The 21,284-nt window shown below is 37.1% G+C and overlaps 1 protein-coding gene across 1 annotated transcript in view; it reads right to left on the minus strand.

The window, feature by feature from the left end:
• Positions 1–21,284, minus strand: part of DCDC2 (doublecortin domain containing 2) — a 54,424-nt gene that overhangs the window by 21,824 nt on the left and 11,316 nt on the right. Inside the window, exons 3-7 of the mRNA XM_021553362.4 lie at positions 15,079–15,155; positions 14,828–14,959; positions 10,526–10,669; positions 9,643–9,697; positions 7,969–8,155 (exon numbers count right to left, since the gene is read on the minus strand). Coding sequence (XP_021409037.1) covers positions 7,969–8,155; positions 9,643–9,697; positions 10,526–10,669; positions 14,828–14,959; positions 15,079–15,155 — 595 coding nt within the window. The remainder of the gene's footprint in view (positions 1–7,968; positions 8,156–9,642; positions 9,698–10,525; positions 10,670–14,827; positions 14,960–15,078; positions 15,156–21,284) is intronic.

Consider the following 21,284-nt stretch of genomic DNA (forward strand, 5'->3'; position numbering starts at 1 on the left):
CATCAACAGCTACAGAAATAAAGGACTGAGTGTCATAATACAAGGGGGCTTTTCTTCCCTCTCCCTGTTTTGGTCCTTCATCTCACTCTCTGTGTTTCTAAGCATCCAATTATTAATTTATTTAAATTACAGATCATTAAGGCCATTTGCATTTTTAAATTAAGAAACCAGTTCTCATTCAGCCACACCTTTTTTTGATTCCCTGTCTATTCCATAACTCAGCCTTTGAGAGTACAATTTTGTGCTAGGGGCTAAACTGTCACAAAGCAAATGAAAAAGCCCTGAAGCGTCTGCCCTGGTCCCATAATTCCAAACTTTTACACCCTCCTCCTAGAAATTAAGCAGCATGCTTTCCTCCTGATAAATATGTATTTTCCCATTTAACATTTTGTGACATATTCACTTCCCTAAAAGCAAACCCAAAGAAACTGCTGTGTTTTAATAAAATGGCTCCAGGATTTATCATCATCTTAGTTCCACACTGGCATTAGAATGCTCTGGCTACCATGATCCAGCACTGTAACAGTACCTACAACAACACCTACAGCAAAGAGTTCTCATTTCTTGCTACAGATGTCTCCTACTATGAAAGGAATAAGCCAGGAAGTCTTGCAAAATCTCTGCAAACAAGACGCTCCCTCTTTCTTCAGAAGTCTTTTCACCTCCTTTGACAGTACCAGAGTGATATGGTCTGTGTTTTAATGGCAGATTGTGGGAACTCAGAATGTCTCTCAGACATTTTTAGAGGTTACATGCCTTGGTCAGAAGCATTCTAAACCCTGGCAGACAACTGAAAAACAGCTGTGATTTTGAGTTTGAGCCATGGAATGAATTACCAACTTTGGAGGTGGAACGAGCAATCACAAAAGGTTAGATAGTATAGTAAAAGTAGTTACAAAGTAGAGGGGAAATTTTTTTAGTATTGTACAGGGGGGTTTTAACACATGTACAGGGGGGTTTTCACTTTGTACATGGGGGTCAGAAGTTCTAAGATGGACGAAAGTGGGCTGATCCTGTTCTTCCTCCTTCTTTTTCCTTACCTCCATGTTCTTGGTGATGTTGGCATTCACAGATTGGTTTAGAATAGAAAAACACTTGGCAACGTAGGTAGTAGGTATTGGGGAATAATTGTAAACATGTTATACATAATACAGCATATAAAAGATAGCAGCAGCCCTGGTCGGAGGGAGAGACGAAGAAGACAGCAGATAGAGAGGATGTCAGGGTGTGTGTGTGCCTCTACCCAGGCCGCTGGTCAAATAGCCGCAGTCCAAGAACATAATCTGTTAGATAACTAGCAATAAACTGCCTTGAGACCGAACAGCTAAAGCCTGCGGAGGTTTTCTTTGGAAGCACGGGTTGGAGGAGGAATTTCACCACCACATGAGATCCCAGAGCAAGGCCAAGGTTCTCACAGCAGATATATTTTAAATCTTAAAAGTTGTCAGCAGGAAAACATAGACAACAGTTTTAGCTCACAATGCAGAGTGGATATCCAGCAGCCCATGTTTGTACTCTTTGGCAAGTTCATAATTTTACTGAAACCAATTCACACCAAGACAGCAATACCTGCAGTTCTGTGCAGCTTTCCTTATAAATAAGGGTTGGCTTTTTTCTTCCATATTTTTAGCCAATAACAAATACAGGAAATTGAGATGACTACCAACTTCTAAGACCTCATAATACTCAAAAATATATCTGAAAAACTGTGGAGTGGCTCAGCCCATCTCCACTCTATGACTTCTCCAAATCACAGAAAGAATTCAAACTCCACAGTCTATTAACTCTAGAACTTCTTTTACAGTTTATATAGGGAGTTATTTTGCAAGCCATGTGACAAAAATTAAACCACTGTATTTGAATGGAACAGACTTTAGATGAGGGTTCTCCCCTCCAAAAATTTGCTGCTGCACTTCTGAATTTGCTACTTTCCTGATCAACTTCCTACACATACTCTTTATAGGATGTGGTACAAAATTAATAGCTTGGGGCTTTTTTTGCTTGACGGTGGTTTGCCATCTTTTCTTCTTTTTTAAACTTCAACCAAGCTGCTGATAATTAAATGTACCTTTGGTGTCACTTTCATAAATCCAAATTTTGCTGATCCAGATGCACTAGTCTAAGCTCTAAGCCTCACATTTCCAATTGCAATTGCTGTTGCATACAATACATTCAATGTTATTTATGCTTCTATGAGTGCAGTGGCAGTCTGATCATTACATTAATAGTGTGCCATATAGGTTACAAACACCAAAGCATCAGCTCACAATCTACTGGATTTGCCCTGAGATGTGGTGAATTTAAATCTTGCACAAAGAGCTTTCAACTCTAGGAAATTCTTTAATCACCTTGATTTAAGAGGATTATGACATGAATCAGCTGTAATATAAACGGCATGCTGGTGAAATTCTCAGTGTATTAAAAAAAAAAAATTCAAAGTAAATACACAGTTAGCCCAACTAAACTCAGCTGGAAGATTAGGTTAAGACTTAAATACACTATGTGCATAATTCTTCAGATGTTAAGACCCAGGAAACAATCCATTTCAAAAAGTCTAGAACTCAAGAGAAGGTTTCATACAATGCTAAGCTGGCAGGGGAAAGGACAGCAAATACTGCATGATACATTTGCTACTATGAACATTTTGTTTTTTATCTATTTCTATGCACCCTAAAATATACATGTATAAACTCACTGTGCAGTTTATTGGTTTCAGATTAAAATTAATTAATCACTTATCACTAACAGCCCCAAATGCAGCCAGCTAAAATGCCAAAAGTCTTTTTCACTGACCATTAGGAAAAAATAAAATTATAATTAAAATTAAATAAAATTCCTAAGCTAGTGATAAATGCTTCCCTTATTAAATCCAAAGCCTTTGAATTTGAAGGACTGTTTTGAAATAAAACTGCAAAGCCAATTTAGAAACTGCAGTGAGCCTTCAGAATAGACAGTGGAGCTGTACTGATCAAAATAGTACTTGGGAGTCACCATTATCTAAGTGTTCCTCGAGCTGGCTTCTAGTTTTCCATGAAGAGTAAGTCTCCATTTCAGAATAAGACTCCTCACTCTAAAATGAACCTGAAAATGTCATCATTTAAGGCAGCAAGGAAGCAATTATATACCTACTTCATAAATCAAATAATTCAGCACCCCATCTAAACTAGATTTCTAATTTCACTGTCAGCTGAGAGGATAAACCAATCTGATTACCTCCTTTTAAGGTATTTTCATCAACAGCCCCACTAGTCACACAACCACTGTAGGTGTCCGTCTCACCCAGAGACAAGGTGAGAAACCAGGACAGAGCAAGGGAGATTCTCTGCTGACAGGGAGACTTTTCAGAGCACACTAAAAGCACTAAGAGCACACCCATTAGGAGAAGGGGAAGCGCTTGAACAGCCTGTATTCTGCCCTTTCAAGCTGGACTGGATGTTAATGCAGGTCTCCAGTGTATGAAGAAGTACTGAAAACAACAGGTGAAGTGGTGCCCCCAGGAAAGGGAATGTACCCTTTGCCTGTGCTTTGGATCCCAACATACTGTCCCAGCGGTGTAAGTTCCTTCCAAACCCAAAGGGAAGTATGACAGGTCCTCAGCAGCCATGTAAACAAAGCATACAGGCAACAGGGTAAGTACAAGTACACACACAGCATGTCTTGCTGCCAGAGGAAGCCATGCTCACTTATTTGTATTCTGAAACCCAGAGGCCCCGTATCTTTAAACATTAACTGCAATGGAGTTTTTTGCCATAAATAAAAAGAAAAAAAAAACTACAGTTGTTACATTAACTTGTAATGAATGGTTAAAATGTAAAAAAACACCAATATTTTTTGCTCTGTTAAGTTCTCAGCACACTTCCATCATTTTAATACTAAGCACACTACAGTTATGCAGATTATGCTTAAAGGCTGCATGGCAATAAAGAGAACAAATGATGAAATAAATGAAGCATCTGAGATAGTAAATAAAGGAAAGAAAAAAATGCATTTTTGGTATCAAAATGACAAGGTAAAACAACAGTTAAAAGAATTCCAAGGAAAGCAAAAAACTTTGGAGAAAAACAAATTAGAGCTGACATTAAAACTCACCAATCCCTGTTAGAAAAATCAAAAAATTAATAGTATCACCTGAGCATTGAAATGGTGGTATTTGAGAAAACCCTGATGAAAATGCTGATGAGGGAGAATGGGACTCCAATGAAATGACTGAACCTCTAGGTTCTCTTCTAAAAAGGAAGCAGTTCTAGAATTAAAAATGGTACCCATAATTAAGACTGAAGTGTTCAAATTACCTCAAGGAGATCAGAAAAAAATCATGGTCAGTACTACTCCCTGGGATGCCTTGTAAGTGGCAAATATACAGGAAAAATATGGATGAAAACCAGGGAAGTCAGAGACTGAGCATTTGTTGAGAGTAAGTCTCTCCAGGAGCAGGTAGAATATTGCTGCATGGAAGTGAAGCTGACAGATACTGGGAGCCAGGAGTCTTATTAAACATAGGACCTGAGCCTATCAATCAACCCCATTCAATAATCAGCAGTATTGCATATTGGGCAGGAGGAACAGAGGTTATGGAAAGAGGAGGAACAGCTTCCATACCCACGTGGTCATCTCATGAAATATTCACCTCTGCTACAAGGCAAGGTATGGACACTTGAAGGGACACATCCTAATCTCCACAGAAGTCAATCTTAATATGTTAAGACCTCTTTTGACAAAAGCCCTGATAACATTGAAAATGTTTTCAGTAGGTGACAAGATAAAATAGAGAAGACAAAGACAAGACAAAGAGGAGGTGTAATGCATAACAAAGTGTTACAAGATCCCCAAGATGACCTATCCTCTTGGGCAAGACTCTTGCGTGACACAGTAAAACATGCAAGGAAATGGGCTGGGAAACCCATCCTGGAGAACAAATTTGGGCCTTTGAGAGGGGCCCAAACACTGAAGAGACTTCCCGAGTGCCAAATGAGGACTTCTAAACGTATCCTGCCTGAGATAGAAGGATCAAAACACCCCTGAAGCAAAAATGAGCTGTAGATGAAGGTGGTAGTTTTACATACTCCCCGTACAGCTCTCAGGCAACAACCAGAGAACACTTGGGGAAAAGAGAGCAAAGGGGAAACATGAAAAAAAACCCAAAAACTTTCACAGAAAAAACATAACCAAAACCCTTTGAGGAGAGGAAAAGAGATGAAAGAAAAAACCTCACTAAGTGCTGGGACAACTTTAGGCTTTATCCCCTGGTGAACATCAAGCATAAACAGAACACATTGATGGGGATACAAGCACCATAAGGTCACCCTAGGACATAAGGATAAACCCCATATTTACATACCAGTAGGACCTAGAAAACATCCTTTGAACATGTGATTGATAGCGGAGCTCAAATTTCACAAAACACCCCAATGGATGCTGAGAAATTAGACATAAGTTTTAAAATAAATAGGGCCCATACACCAGAATTTAATGAACAAAGTAATTTATGTTATACTACAAAAGTCTGATTATGTTTACCTGGGGAAAGACAATGGACCTCACACACCCTTGCAATCACAGAGCATGAAGAAAATACTTTAAGATACAATATCTTTAAAGAAGAATTTTGGCAATTGCCTGAAGGGAATATTAGGCCCACAAAAAGTTTTCTGAAGAGAATGAGAAAATTTATTCAACATCTAATGGTTTTAATCATATACTGATAGGAATGAAACTGGTATTTGGACTGTTAGCTGTCACTAAGAGCAGGTATGATTATGAATATTCTCAGTTCAGTCAGAGAGGAAAAGAGAGGTTTCTAACCAGGCTGGGCCTAGGAAAGATCTGGAAAGGAATGTAAATGATTATCTATCTCTCTTGTTGTTCACATTGTTTGTAGATAAGTTCTGCCACCGTGCGTCATTCAGCACGCACCAATGGTGTAAAATGTTTTTACTTTAAGACCAATGAAATTGGTCTGCACAATGTTCCCTATATAAGAGCAGTGCATTTGAAATAAATCAGTTCACTTCTTGTCTTCTGAATCAGAGTCTCTTTGTTCCCATCCTGCCTCAACAGCAACAGTATGCTAATGCCAAAGCTACTATTTCAGGGCTCTATAACTGCTTTTCCAGCCTTCCTGTTCCAGATTACAAAGAAAGTGACAATGGATCACTCTTGACCAGCATGATGGTATAGCACTGGGACAGAAAGAAGAGTATCAAAGGAATTTTTCATATTATTATAAAATTATTAATCTTATTATCCCCAAGCAAACAGGATGGGGGCATGTGCTGATGGTTTGTTGAAAAGCTACTTTACATCTCATGCATCTAGATGGGATAAAAGGTTACTCTCTGTATTTTATGAGATCGATAAATGACAAGGCCCATGGTATAAATCATACTTCTGCAATGCTGGCTTTCTGTCAAGGGCAGTCTTTGACAATGAGGGTTGGCTGGGCAAGAGGATACTCACAGAGCAGCAGGGCTCACAGCTTCTACCTGCCTGGCCTGTGCTTCAGGGCACTTCATCTTGAGGTGTGACCAGAACAGAATGCACAAAAAGACAACAGCTTTGCAGCAGGTGACCCTTCAGAGTCATCATAGTACCTTTTCTTTTGACTATTTCACTACAAGCTACTGAAGTTCTGACTACAGTGGAGCTCCCACACTCCACTGAGTGAGTCAGAAGTGAGTGAAAAGACTTTTAATTTCTCAAGAGCTAAAATCATAGGATAGTTATGATCATCAAGTCTAACTGTCAACCCAGCACCACCACCACCATGTTCACAGTTAAACCTTGTCCTCGAGGACATTTTTTTTTTTTTTTAGTATTTCCAGGGGTGGTGACTCCACCACCTCCCTAGACAGTAGGTTCAATATTTTACATCCCTTTCTGTGAAGAAATTTTTCCTAATACCCAATCTATGCCTCCTATGGTGCAACTTGAGGCCATTTCCTTTTGTCCTGTTACTTCTTACCTGGGAGAAGAGATTGAACCACAACTGGCTACAACTGCCCATTCCCACTTTTACTAACAGGTCTTTATATATGGAGGTAAAACAGAGGATCACAGAAAGAACTAAGGCCTTCTCCAAAAACACAATTGAGCTCAAACTGACAATTGGCTGCCTTGAACAGCCTCTCCTAGTTACACAAGGCTCACAAAGCTTGGAAAAGCTGAAGTGAGAAGCAAGCAGTCACTTCTTCAATAAACTTAGAGGCTTTCCAACCAATTCTCTCAGTAGGTGGTAGAGCAGCAACAGCATTACATACAGAGACATAAGTATTTCCCCATATATGTTCTATCTATCAAAAATGGCCATACATACAAAAAAAAAATATATATATTCTAGGTTTTTAAAGAAATGGGGGAAAGGGAATATCACACTATAAGATAAGAAAAACAGTTTCTCAAAGAGGATGTTAATGCCTAAATTTGCAAACTGCTGCTACTGCTGTCACAGCACAGAGAAGGGCAAATTCTGAAAGGGACTCCAGCAGCTCTGCTGTAGAATTAGTCACAGCAGCTACCAGCTAACTGGAGCCTGTCTGTGTTCCTCCCCCAGCCTCTAGTTGTTTTGTTACACAGTCAGGCATGTAATCAGGGATTCTCAGGGACAACAAGGGATCCTTTGAGAACACCAGCTCCTTTTTTCACCTTATTGCAGGGCAGAACAGTAGGGAAATGGTGAAAATATATTTTTTATTTTCCTTTACCAAAAGCATAATGATAGAACCATATGAGCTTAACTTCCAAGGTATACTAAAAATCATATACTGCATCTTGTGCTCTGTAAATGAAGCCAGGAATGTAGTGGCTACTGCATTTCCTAAGCAGAAAGAACTTTGGCAATTCCAGTTTACCAGAGTAAACAGACAATTCAATAACTATTCAAGCATGTGATTTTACTACTAATACTCTTTCGCTGGTTTAACTGAAGACCAAAAGCCACTATGGTACCACAGTGTTTATCTCAGTACTGACCATTATCCTGAAGGACCCCTGTGGAAGCTTTTACTGTCTGTTTTACTTTTGTAGAGGGGTTAGAAAAATGTTGTCTGGACACAGAATTCTCTGGATTCTGGCTTTTTTTGTCTTTCCTTTTGGTCAGCTGAGGTGAGGAACTCTTTTCTCCCCGGTCACTGGTGGATTTAGATTGCCAATCATTTCCCTGAAAAGAAGAGGATGTAATTATCAGTGATAATTAAAAATTTTATTTTTAAAATTTCATTAAGGACTGGTATCAGGTGTGAAAGAAGCATAATAATTTACAATTAGTACATTTAAGTGATATCTTAAATCATCCAGAGAAGTATAACTATCCTAGTGTATGACCTGACCAATTAAATTCTCAACAGCTTCCAGAAGAAATATCACATATTTATTATAAGAAAATAATGTTTCATTTAATGAAAAGAATGGCTAGATGAATCTATGCATGCATGCATATTATATGCCACTATCTCTCATCCATATGTGTGGACAGCCACAAGATATAACATGTTAATATGACTTGTTAATAAATCACTGTCTGTGTAAATGAGACCTGGGCATTATTCTAAGTGTCAAGAGAAGCTGGAGGTGAATGACAGTGTTCACAGGGCAGTAAACACATTCAATGCAACATGAGCAGAAACGTGTATGTTTTATTGCTTACTTCTTTTTAGTGGCTCCAGAGACTTTTTTTGTTTTGCTTTGTAAACAGTGAATGGACATGATCAACTACCACAAGTAATGACAAACTGTGAGTCTGATTCCCTGCTGTACTTGTACAGTACACTGCACTTGTGGAGAACTGGTGAAAACAGATACTTATATTCCGTTTTGGCACTAAAATTAAATCCACAGAGGACTCTTCTTGTTGCTACAAAAAGAAGGTGGGGTTAGGCTCTTCTCCCAGTCAACAACCAGCAGGACAAGAAGAAAGGGCCTCAAGCTATGGCAGGGTGGTTCACATTGGACATGAGGAAGAATTCCTTCACTGAAACAGTGATTAAGCATCGGAATAGGCTGCCCAGAGAAGTGGTGGAGTCACCATTCCTGGAAGGGTTTAAGAAACAACTGGATGTGGCACTTCATGCTATGGCTTACTTGACACAGTGGTGATAAGTCAGAGATTGAACTCAATGACCTTGGGGGGCTTTTCCAACCTTAATTGTTCCCTGATTCATTTTGTACACATATAAATAGCTATGCAGGACACAAAGCACTGAAGGATCAAGCTCTGTATGAAGTGGCTACTTAAAATAAAATATATCAGATTGCAAATTGGTTTAGGGCCTTTTTCAGACTCAGTGTTCAGAAACACAGTTTTCTGCAAAATGTTTTGTAAAAGGTTCTGTGTTTTTATTTTCGCTATATAATTTGAATAAATAAATAAATACATAAATATATATGATCAGGTTTCTAGGAAAGACTTCAAGCCAGCAGCTGATCTTTGCTATGGAAGCTTTTATCAAAAACAAAGCAGCTTATCACAACAATATTTTCTCAGATTTCTTCTAATTGACACTGAAAATAGCTACAGATTCATCAGGCTTTAATAAGCATGCCACCACATGGCTGTGGATTTTTTTTTTCTTCAGATTTAATTAAAACACAAAGGACAGGGACTTTCCATCTACCAGAATTTAGCTGAATTAGAAATTTGATACTTACGCTGCCTTTAGACTTTCGAGATCCCACAATTGGAGGTAGTACAGAGGTTTTGGAACTGCAGGAATAAGCCATATATTAGACTTGTGTACACTGTCACAAGCACAAACACTATGTATCTAAAATCAAGGCAGAAAACACCAAGATGGCTATGGCAACAGAGGTAATTGTTTTTTCACTGCATGTTTTCACTAAGCATCACTCATTCTGTTTACTAGACTATGTTTAAATGCATAATCATTAACTTATTCAAAAAGTGCATTACCCCACAATGCATACTTTATATACCAAAACCTTGCAGAGCAGCATCCAGTGAATTACTATGTGAATGTTCCTTACAATTTACATTTCTTTCCTTTTATTTCAGTGAAATGGTTCCAAATTCTTATGTTTTCCAAAGGTACACAAAGCACAAATTTCTCCTTACGGACACCAAGTTTAGGACTCTATTATGTGATTGCTCTAGCCTACAAAAAATAGACTCAAACATAAAACAATCTTAAGGGAGTATATATTTCACAAAACATTACTAACAAAGACTAGACCTAAACTGCTGTAGCTGCACCCAGTCTTATTCAGCTGTACACATTTGTATCCCAAGGAAAAAAAATAGGATTACTTAGACTTGGATTAATTTTTCTCAGATGCTAATTTTGTGATACATGATCAAAGGAATGCTTATGAGATGAACTGGTCTTCTGAATTTCCATTTCTGCTTTTGTTATTTTTATCTCAGCTTTCTCAGAAGCTAACAATGAAGCTTTGCATCCATACTAACCCATGCATCATTCTTGGAATAATAATTTTGTACTTTACTGGTGGCACTTTGTAAACAAATTGACACACACAAACACACAGAAGTGTATCACACACCTTTAGAACTTACCCCTGTGACCTTCTCGTTGTAGATTTGGACAGCAGATCACCATATGGTAATTTCTTAAACTTTTCTCTACCCACTGCAATATAAATATGCCCATTCTCCAAGTCTGACCCATTCTGAACAAGCTTTCCATCTACAGTGTAGAGTCTGAAAAATATGAAAATGCTTATTATAATAAACCTTAACATTCAGTTAGGTGCATTAAGAGCACTGAAAGCTATGTTAATCTAAACTCACTAAATATATGTTGAATTTCCAGAGATGAAACCAAATAAAGTGAGTTTTTTAAAAACCCAACCAACCAACCAACAAAAACAAACAAACAAACAAACAAACAAACAAAACACAAAAAAACCCACAAAAAAACCCAGAACAAACAGGGAAAAACCAGAACATCAAGGAAAAAAGAAAAATAACTCAAATCAAAGTGTATATAAAACTAATGAAGCATGAAGTGCTATAATAGATTAAATACTCCCATAATTTCTGGAAAGAAATAAATTACTTTATATTTCTAAGGTCTTCAATTCCTTTCCCATGTTACTTTGGAAGGAATCTATTCCATCAGTTCCTGACTCCCTCTCCTACCAAGTTCCACCTTCTATCTGTGCTCAGGGAACCATGCAGTAACCTGGGTAGAACAGGGCATTCATGACTGCAAGCCCTGTCCACCTAACACAGACCATGCCAATATTGCATTTATATTGTTACATAGTGTAGATCAGAAGGTTGGAACAAGAGGAAATACAGTACTACATTAAAACAAGAAGCCATGTATCTTGGGCACATACCAATAATGACTGTGTCTATTACACCAGGTGGATTTTTACCATAATGACCTCTTTTTGACAAGGAAAAAATGCATCAGGGACTGGAGGGGGGAATTTACTTCCTTGTTAAGTTTGTGATTTTATTTTAGCATGGTCAAACAGTGAGTAAGGAAGAACATTCAGTAACAAATTAGCTCTTTCCAACAAAGCATGGTTTGGAACTCAACAATATTAATATTTAATTTAAAAGTGAACAATAATAACTTTCATCAAAGTCTTAAATGCAGGAATGCTGAATGCCTCTTTAGGGAACATGTTCCAATATATGATGACCATTACTGTAAATTTCTTTTTTCTTCTGTTCAAGTCAAATTTCCTGTATTTCATTCTGTGTCCATTGCCTCTTGTCCTATCACTGCGCAGCACTGAGAAGAGCCTGGCTCTGCCTCTTCACTCATACACACCAGGTATATATACACATTTAAATGATCCCTCTGAGCCTTCTCCTCCTCAGGCTGTGGAATCCCAGCTCTCCTCACACTACCAGTAACTTCAAGCCCGTTCTCTCTGTGGCCCTTTGCTGCACTTGTTCCTGCATGTCCATGTCTTTCTTGTATTACTCCCATGAAAATCCCCTAATTTTCCGTGAGTCTCCTGCCATGTGGGAACACGTTTCTAAGGGCAAAGACCAAAAATTTTGAAAGGTGAAATTGCAGCTATTTTAAATCTAGATCACATTGCTGCTTCCTTAAGAAGAAGTATGCTAACTCTGGATCACCTTGTTTGTATTACTTATATTTATTTCATAGTGCAAACATTCCACAGGCATGCCAGCAATTCAAAGAGCAATTTATGTTTCACTGCCACAGAGTCAACATCAGTTATATACAAACAATGAAAATAAAACAAGCTATCAGAAAATCAGCAGGAAGCCTATTTCTGAATTAATCTCACTGTGTTCTGCTAGATTGCACTTTGCTTTGGGAACTCTGGGGAAAAAACAGCAAATCAGTGTACCACAGCTTCAGAATTGTTTATATGTTTGCATGGGGATGCAGATATAGAGGGGTACATACAAAATAATGGGGTTTCTTTTCTTCCTAATCTTTCATTTCGCTTGTGCTTTAATGTTATATTTAAAGCGCAGAAGTTGTTTATTTGATATAACTCAAAAAATGGTACAGATTACGTGGCAATCTTTAATTTTAATTTTCACCCTGAAAATAATAATCATAATAATGAAATAAAACATAATCAGTCTCTGAAGATGAAAGTGAAATCAAAAATGCATTTTTTAAAAATGGATCTTCAAACAAATAACTAACTAAATGGATTTAACAAGCACACACAAGTTTTGTAACATAAATTTCTGAAGATACTTTTTTACAATTTCTGAATTTTGAAGCCACAATTTTCACCCACCCGCTTTGCCACAACCATTCACAGACCAGCTAGGTTCTCTCTAGTTTGTAATATGTAACAAAAATATCTTTGTGGTCACTTCTTCTGAGGATGACCTAAGTTTGCCTTGTGAGATGTCAGTGGACTTCCACTTTCCCTCCTGAACCCAAGCTAAAAAGTAACAACCAAAAGAAAGCAAGAATACACACTGGCAAAGGGAGACAGCAAAGATACGATTTCTGGGACAATTACCCCAAATTCCTAGCTGCTGATGCACCCAGTACCTGCCCATTAGGTTGCTTCCCCCATCCTCATCAACAACCTTGCAAGCAGAAAAACTGTTTTCCCATCATCTCCCCTCTCATATTTCTTGCTTGCATCTCTATTCTGATCAGGGTGATCAATAATTTCTTTTTTTAAAAGCCCCATGTGAAACTGTGAGACTTGGTAGCTTTTTAAGTCTTTTACTAACATGGAAAAGAAAAAGCTGCCCTCTACATAAGGCAGGTTCTTGTAAGTCCACTTATCCTTCTTTAATGAGAAATTAGATCTTCCCAGCATCAGTGGTCTTACCAGATCTCCCCTAATACTAACATAGTTTCATTAAACTTTCATTAGAGCAATTAATGTGCAACTTATTAGAGAACTACAATCACTTTACTAATGGATTTAATATGTATTTCTAATATTTTAAAGAAAAGAAAACAAAAACTGAGTTAATAGAAAACCAGCAAGGGGAAAATATTAAATAATTTAAAATGTCGTGTACATTATCTTATTTTGAAGGATTGAAGATGAGCACAGAAGGGAACGTCTCAAAAGGAATCTTAGTTATATATTGAATGCTTTCATGTATAACATTCAGTTTCACCAGAGTGACACCAACTAATGAGAATAAAATGTGAAAGGTTTTTAAATTGCTAAACAACCTGAAAGCAGAAAGAATTGGTATGTTGTAAATGTATCTCCTTGCTTTGTTCACTTCTGAATTACACTAGCAGGGAAACAGATCCAGAAAGCTTCAACACATGGAGGTTTACTTTACTGCAAGTGAAAGCCTAAGAAGCCAGCTAATAGGAGCAAAGATGTGTAGGGCTGAGAGAAAAAACTTGGTGACAGCTAATATTCAACAGCATTACATTAATCTTCTCTCACTCTTATCAAACAGGATAGCAAGCAGAAGAACTAAAAGACTACTTTATCTTCACTGTTTTGAGAAACATTTTGCAAGCTTAGCCTCAGACGTTGCATAGGCTGTGAAGAATGATATTCCACAAAAGATCCTTTCCCACCTGATGAAGAAATTTCTGTAATGTGCTCTGCATGGGGCAACACTGGAATTCCAATAATTTGCTTGCTCACCTTGAGAGCCCACTTACACTGCAGTGTTTCTCACAGACATCACATCTATCATTTTGCTCTAAAACTTGTAACAACTACCAAATGCTATTTAGGTAACTTATTTTACATAGTAAAAGCCTTAAGGGACTGAAACCTACCCATGCAAGAGGTGACCTCCTATTCCTCAGATACCTCAACAACTCGGACCAGCTGAGATACTGGAACTGGCAAACCCCAACAACAACTTTGGCCTTGGCTTTTATTAAGAAGCTGAGGGCCGAATATGAAGCACATCCTAGTCTTTCCCCAGGTATACAGACCCCAGAGAACCTATAATATTCTCCTTGAAATTGTTTGTCCCAATGAATTTAAAGAGCTATCAAAATTAAAGAGTATCACACAGCACATGTATCTCACATTCTAAATATCTTCATCAACTTTACCATGCTCATTTATTTCATTATGACATGTAACTTATTTATTAGTACTAAATGTATTGCATTATTATTGTATTATTACAGGCCTGCTAATTAAATAATTAATTAATATATAACAATTTTAAAATACCAGTTTAAGCAAAATGAAGTTATTATTTTTTTAAAATACTTGAAATGAAACGTGAAGGTTACTTAGAGTCAACGTATTTCCACTTTATGGCCTTTTGATGTATTTTAATTTTCTTACAGTGAAACTTCCCATAAAATAAGAATCATCCATCATATCTACCTATGGAGTTTTAGAAACATATCTAGGCATATAAAATGTATCTTGAAAATATTTGTCTTCCTTATACCTGTGAACAGCTCCACTTCTGAGGGTAACTTTTCCTGTAACCATTTCAAGAATATGATCCCAGTGATTCAGTGTTTTCCTGGGAATGAGGAGGCGCACTGCAGGGTTAATAAGGTCTCCATTAGCAATCAGGCTGAAATAGAGCAAAGTAAAATAACTTGGAGGAGCATTTTAAACAAAGTTCACCTGAAGTGAACACACTACCACTACCACCCCTGAAAGGGCAAACCACTAAGTGAAAATTCTGCTTACAAAATAGTGTAGGGCTCCTGGAGAGGCTTTCGAAACCGTGCTGACACAGTGATCCTGCTGTGAGTAACTGGCTTGACCTGCAAGAACAAAAGAAGAATTAGAAGTTACACAGTCCTTATAGTCAGAGAAAGCTCACCCTGACCACCATCAGCAAGTGGGACAGCATGTCTGTAAAGCATGGATTTTATTCCATTCCAGCTTCACCTTCTACATAGCCCACATAATTACTGCTGTAGTTTTATGTGTTTACTGAGTAACAACCACAGCACAGCATACCACAGTGAACTATAGCATAACACATGGTTCACACTGAGGAGACAAAATTGTATAGACATCTTTGGTTGTTCTGCAGACCCAAAGAAAGACTCACAAACACTGTTCTTTCTGTCTTAGTCTCTATTGCTTAGAACCATGGTGCAGGTAATTTAACTATCTTTTCTTTTTAACAATAAATGACATTGCTAGATCTCTCTGCTGTAATAACTACTTTTGGTCTTGTAGAGGCCTTTCATCCAAATCCATCAGTAATTTATAAAGGTTTCTGAGTACTTTGCTCATTTTAGAGGAATGACTCAAAAGTGAGGTGAACTGCAGATTTTTAGCCTTCAGAATAATACATAGGCTACTTAAATCCCAGAATTATTCCCTATACTCTTCTGATCAAACACTGCATTGAGATCAACATTAATGTTGTTATTCTGAATGGAAAGTTAAAAAAAAAGGATAAACCCAAACTCCAAAATTATTAGAAAGATTTTTTTTTTAATTCTTCATCATTAGCAAATCAAAATAAGGTGTTAAACCCAAACAAATATTTAAAAATTATAGTACATGCATTAACAAGTTGGCTACATTTATAAAATAAAATACCAATAAAGGCTTAAAGGATTAAATAGCCAGTGTGCAGACAGACATGCTTTCAAATAGATGTACAAAGTTTATTTAAACTGGCAATTTTCCAGTCACTGTGTAAAGCAGTCTCATGACATTATATGTTGCAGTTTTATCACACTCCATGCTAACATAACCAGTACTTCTTTAATTTATGGAAAATAATCTGAATTCCAGTGCTTTTAGTCTTTGCTTGGATTTTCACACAAACTAATTTAATAATGACTAGAATGCTTCCTAGATCTTTCTTGTGCATTCACTGAAAAGAAAGGTGCTCAAACTAGTAGATGTTCCAAATTGTTAAAAATTATTATTAAAACAATCAAATCTGACTTCCCACATGGGTCAAAGTATGTCACACCGCAAATTCTGTACCAAGCACATAAATTCTGGAGGTGAGATAGCAAACTTAGCAGAAAAGGAACCAACAAAACAAAAGCAATAATGGCACTCCTTAGTGTACAATCATTTCAAGTAAAATACAATAACTGGCAAATCTGTTGAACAAAATCTGTTTTCAATGTCTGCTCATAAAGAAGCACATTTATCTGAATTCAACTCACTTCAACTTTTTGTGTTTTTCAAAGGCCCTTGTGAGCTGTGTAGCCCTCTCAAACATTCGTTTTTTGAGAGACTCAGAGGACATAAAAGCCCACAGTGGTCATGGATGGAGAAAGGCAAAATCAGCCTTTGCACAACTCTGTAGACTAAAAAGACTAAACAGAAGCAATCAGCCCCAGAAGGACATGGTGATTTGAAGGTCAGTGCAAAGGGGTATTTTGGCCAGAGACAAATACAAGAGGAGAGATGGCAAGGAAGATGCTACTATTGCATTGTGCCAGCACTGCTTACAGACCAGACTAGGAAGCAGACTCCTGGCATGGCTGGAGACCCGCAACCCATTTGCATTTACTCCTTAAGATCAATTTTGTAGATGCATGTTTGTTTTGGCCTCATACAAAGAGAAATTTCATACTAGACTGTACATAAGCTATGCACTAATTCTTAAGGTAATAGCAGTTCACAGTCCTACTGTCAATTACAGTGTGATCTGAATCAGGTGAAAGATTCACACTTACTACTACAGGCTTATTAGGGGAGGAAAAGATTTTTTTTGAGAACTGCCAAAAACCAAGCTCAGGCACTCTTGCAGAAACATTTTAAGCATGTTCTTCAGAGCATAACTGGTCATTTATGTCACCAAAATTTGAAAGAAAATTTACTAGGAAAAAAAGAAAATAAACCTTAAACAGCAACATCTGAAAACATTTCTATTGTTGCTGTCAGCAATTAAGGGGTTATTTTCTCAATGTAAACAGTCTAAATAAAGTGCTTCAAAATAGAGGGGAGAAAAATATAGCTTTCTAAAGATTATGCTACTAGAGGCTAATACAATACTGATTTACTTCCATAGCATCAAGTCCTAGTGTTTAGTCTCCAAACACAGGTTGCACACAAAATAGCAGTTACTGAACCTTGGACGCCCTTACACCTTTCTTTGTAGCTGGCAGGTTGCCAGGATAGTCCCCTATAAAATATCAAATACATAAATAGATAAATAGTAAAACTATAAATCACTTTTTCTAAAAGTTGATTCCACATCCATTCTTGATGCTCACTTATGCTGCTCAAGCTCTCCCACAGTCTCTCCAAACAGTCCATCAAATTAGAGTTCTCTGATGCAGTCTGCAACACTCAGCTTCCAATGCTCCACACTCTACTGGAAAAGCTAGACAGTATTCACTAAGCATAAAGGAACCCTTTAGGATAGCCCTAGGTGTGTCCTATTACTTGATTTCTCCTGCAGGCTGATGAAACCATTAATTTTGGTGTAGGCTCCTCAGAAGGCCATCAAGTGATTGCATGTAGCCCAGTCACCAGACCCTAGAGAAAACAATAACCTGATAGATGTTAAGAGCCCATTTATTATTTGAAACACTGCCCCTAATAGATACTGAAGTATCAACTTGGAAGTTTCTCTTTTGGGTTGCTCTCTGAGGATCACTAATATTTCTGGCAGCCTTCTGCACCTTACAAGTTTAAGCTTGTTATTAAACAAGCAAACTGCAGGGGATTATAACATGGGGCCAGCTTGGGCCAAGACTAAATAGTTATCTGTTCTACCTAAGCATGGCATAAACTGGAACAAAATATAAATTTGCATGGCTTATCTATCCCTGTTTGAATCAATGTACCTTCTGTATTAAAAAAAAAAAAAAAAAAAAGAGAATTTATTAGTGCAATAATACATTTGATAAAGTCAAACTACAGAAATCATTGCAAGGAAGCATGATCTGAAGGCATGCTCTATAAAGACCACACCACACTGTGATTAAAAAATTTTTAAAAAGGTAGGAAAAAATCAACCCCTTCCATACTATATATATTTCTTTTCATTAATCTGACTGTTCTGTTTGTAGAGTTTAAATAACTTCTCTCTGATCAATGTTAAGCTATTTATGGTCATGAAAAGCAAGGCACCCAACTCCAAAATACAGACATATGCATTAATAAAAGACCAAGTGCTCAGCCACAGTAAATCAATTTATTTCCTTTAAGGTATATGGAGTTCCACTAAACCATCCCAGTGGAAGACCTGGTCCAGGGGTTAATTAAGGAATACATAGTTCTGCTCCTATTATGTTTGTAGGAGGCACCACATTGTTGCAGTGTCTGGAACAGCCTGACCCCTCTGGCACTACAGAGTTACATATTAACAACAAAGTGGTCTTGGGTGAAAGCTTGTGCTTACATAAAGAGACCAGCATCACTAGCCCCCTAACCCCTTTATTTTCTTTTCATTTCACTAGCCACATTCTGATGATGTACATCAGCACTTTTCCATTTACGTCAGCAACTGCAAACAGATTTACATTAATCAGGAGTCTGACCCCATTATGATTTTATCTTTAAATTTTGTACATTTTCAGTTAGTTTGAAAGGACCCATTTAAGGGCAGCTTCCATTTCCTACTGACAAACATTGCAACAATTTATAATTTGTGATGAGATATTATCTGAGGTACTGCACAACAACACAGAGCAGCAGCACAAAATGTCCAGAGGAGGAAGGAGAAACTCAGAGAAAACTTTATGTAAGCTAGAAGCAATCGATCCACTGACAATTAGCAAGGCAACAAGAGCTACACAGTTGGAAATACACCATAGGATCACAAACACTCAAAACCACTATAATTTTTCTTTTTCTATTCTTTAAATAAAAATATTTCACACAGACTCTCTTACAGCAGTATAGATTTTCCTTACATAAGAGAGGAGTTACCATCTGTGAAATGACTTTGCAAAGCACCTTGCAAAGTCTGAGAAAAAAAAAACAGCTAAACCCAGCACAGGTTAGGTTCTGGGAGTGGGAATCACTCCACAGTGTTCTAGAACTCTAAACATATGAATCTCAGAACACTTTTTACAGAGTCTCTTGGGAGTCAAGCTTTCATCTTGGGTCATAATACACTGGGGTTGAACTTGTGATTAGCTTTGAGTGTCTCCTAATAGCCTTTTGTAAATACAAACACACAGCACATCAGCATCCAACTGAAGCAAGGTAATAAAATCCATGTCCTCACACCTGTTTGTTTTAAACAACATCCTATATATTTTTCACTTATATGCTAAACATAGCTATATTCTAAATGTTTACAAAATTTAACAAAAACAAACACAATACTTAAGAAACACACAACACATTGCTCAATCTACTTTAGGTGTTGACTGGTGGAAAAAAAAACCAAAACAAAAACAAAGCTAAATAATCAGCAGCCAAACCATTACCTCAGGCATACTGTGATTTTTGTAAGAAAAACATTTGGAATTAGTGCGTGTATATCCACATGTATAGTTGAATACAATGTGTGTGTATGCATAAATATATACAGACTTTAATAAAATTTTTATTAAAGAAATTCTGTTACATTTATGTTCAGATGACTACATGAAAACACATTACAACAGTAAGTTTCCTAAAGCTGTTACAGCACAGGAAAGATCTGTTTCATAGAAATATGAAATTTTTTTTTAATAAGCATTTTTATATACATTGACAAAATATGCAGAGTCAAACTCATTAAATAACTAAAAACATGCCACTCCTTTTTAGAACACTATGAATGGGCTTGCTTATGCAATCTTCCTAACTCCATGAAATGTTCCATTGGGAAGAGAATGTCACACATGTGGCATTAAACGGAAATCATCATTGAGAATGACTATTCATGCATGGCACACATTGGTTTGAAGTATACAGAAAAAAAAATAATGGTTTTAACTTCTTTCTTCAGACACATGCTAACCAGTAAAAGACAATAAACATAATCTCTAACATGGAAATGTATCAAAATTAAGTTTACTAGTTTTGGTTGGCATGAACATATTTGCTGATCCCCACGCATAGAATTTTTGCTTCTATGAATGCCGCACTATATTTCTTAACACTTATTAGAAAAATATAGACTGGAAAGTGGGACAGATTCTGAAAACTACCCAGCCTCCTCTTGGCTACTTGTGACTTGCAAGAAGTGCATGACACTTCACAGAGTCAGTCCTTGTATATAAGAAAAGCATACAGTTAATTAATTAGTATTTAAATTAATTTCACTAATTTTAACTAAATTCACCAATTTAACTGGCCTCTGAACATGCCAGTCTACAAACTCAGTTTCTAAAAAGGTGATTTTTATGCACTTGAGAATAGGTTCAAATAAAAATGTGCCATTCTTAGCTTTTCTTTTCCTTTCAGTGTTCATTAAATAATTAGACATATGTTAAATAAAGAGGTCTGGCAGCACTTTCACAGTGCTGCCATGAATACATACACCAGTTACCACAGCTAAGAAAAGGTATTACTAACAGATTTATTTCCTTTCCTTACCAGAAATATCCCCTCATCAAAGGAGGCAATTAAACAGCTCTATGATTTGCAGGATAACATGTATTTACAAAGCCACAGTCAAAAAATATAATGTGTCTGAAGGAGATGCTCCATGCTGCTTTGATTTGTACAGGTTTAAAAACTGGCCTTTCTTATTGCTATCAATGTAGTCCTGGGTGCTATGAACATCTCACTTGTTACTTACGTCACTTTATAACTAACCTTTCAAAGATTTAAATATTTCAACACAATGTCACATTCCTAATTTATCAGCTCATGCAATGAGCCATGGCCTTGACAATTTGTTACAATGGCCTGTTTGTTAATCAATGTGCCCAGGAAAATTGAGAACAAATATTTACATTTCCCTGAGGTAGAACTGGGGTCAAAAGAACCAAAACTCCATTGATACACGCCATCACCACCCTGTG

This window comes from Lonchura striata, chromosome 2, assembly GCF_050655825.1.
Source record: "Lonchura striata isolate lonStrDom1 chromosome 2, ASM5065582v1, whole genome shotgun sequence".
Classification (NCBI taxonomy): Eukaryota; Metazoa; Chordata; class Aves; order Passeriformes; family Estrildidae; genus Lonchura; species Lonchura striata.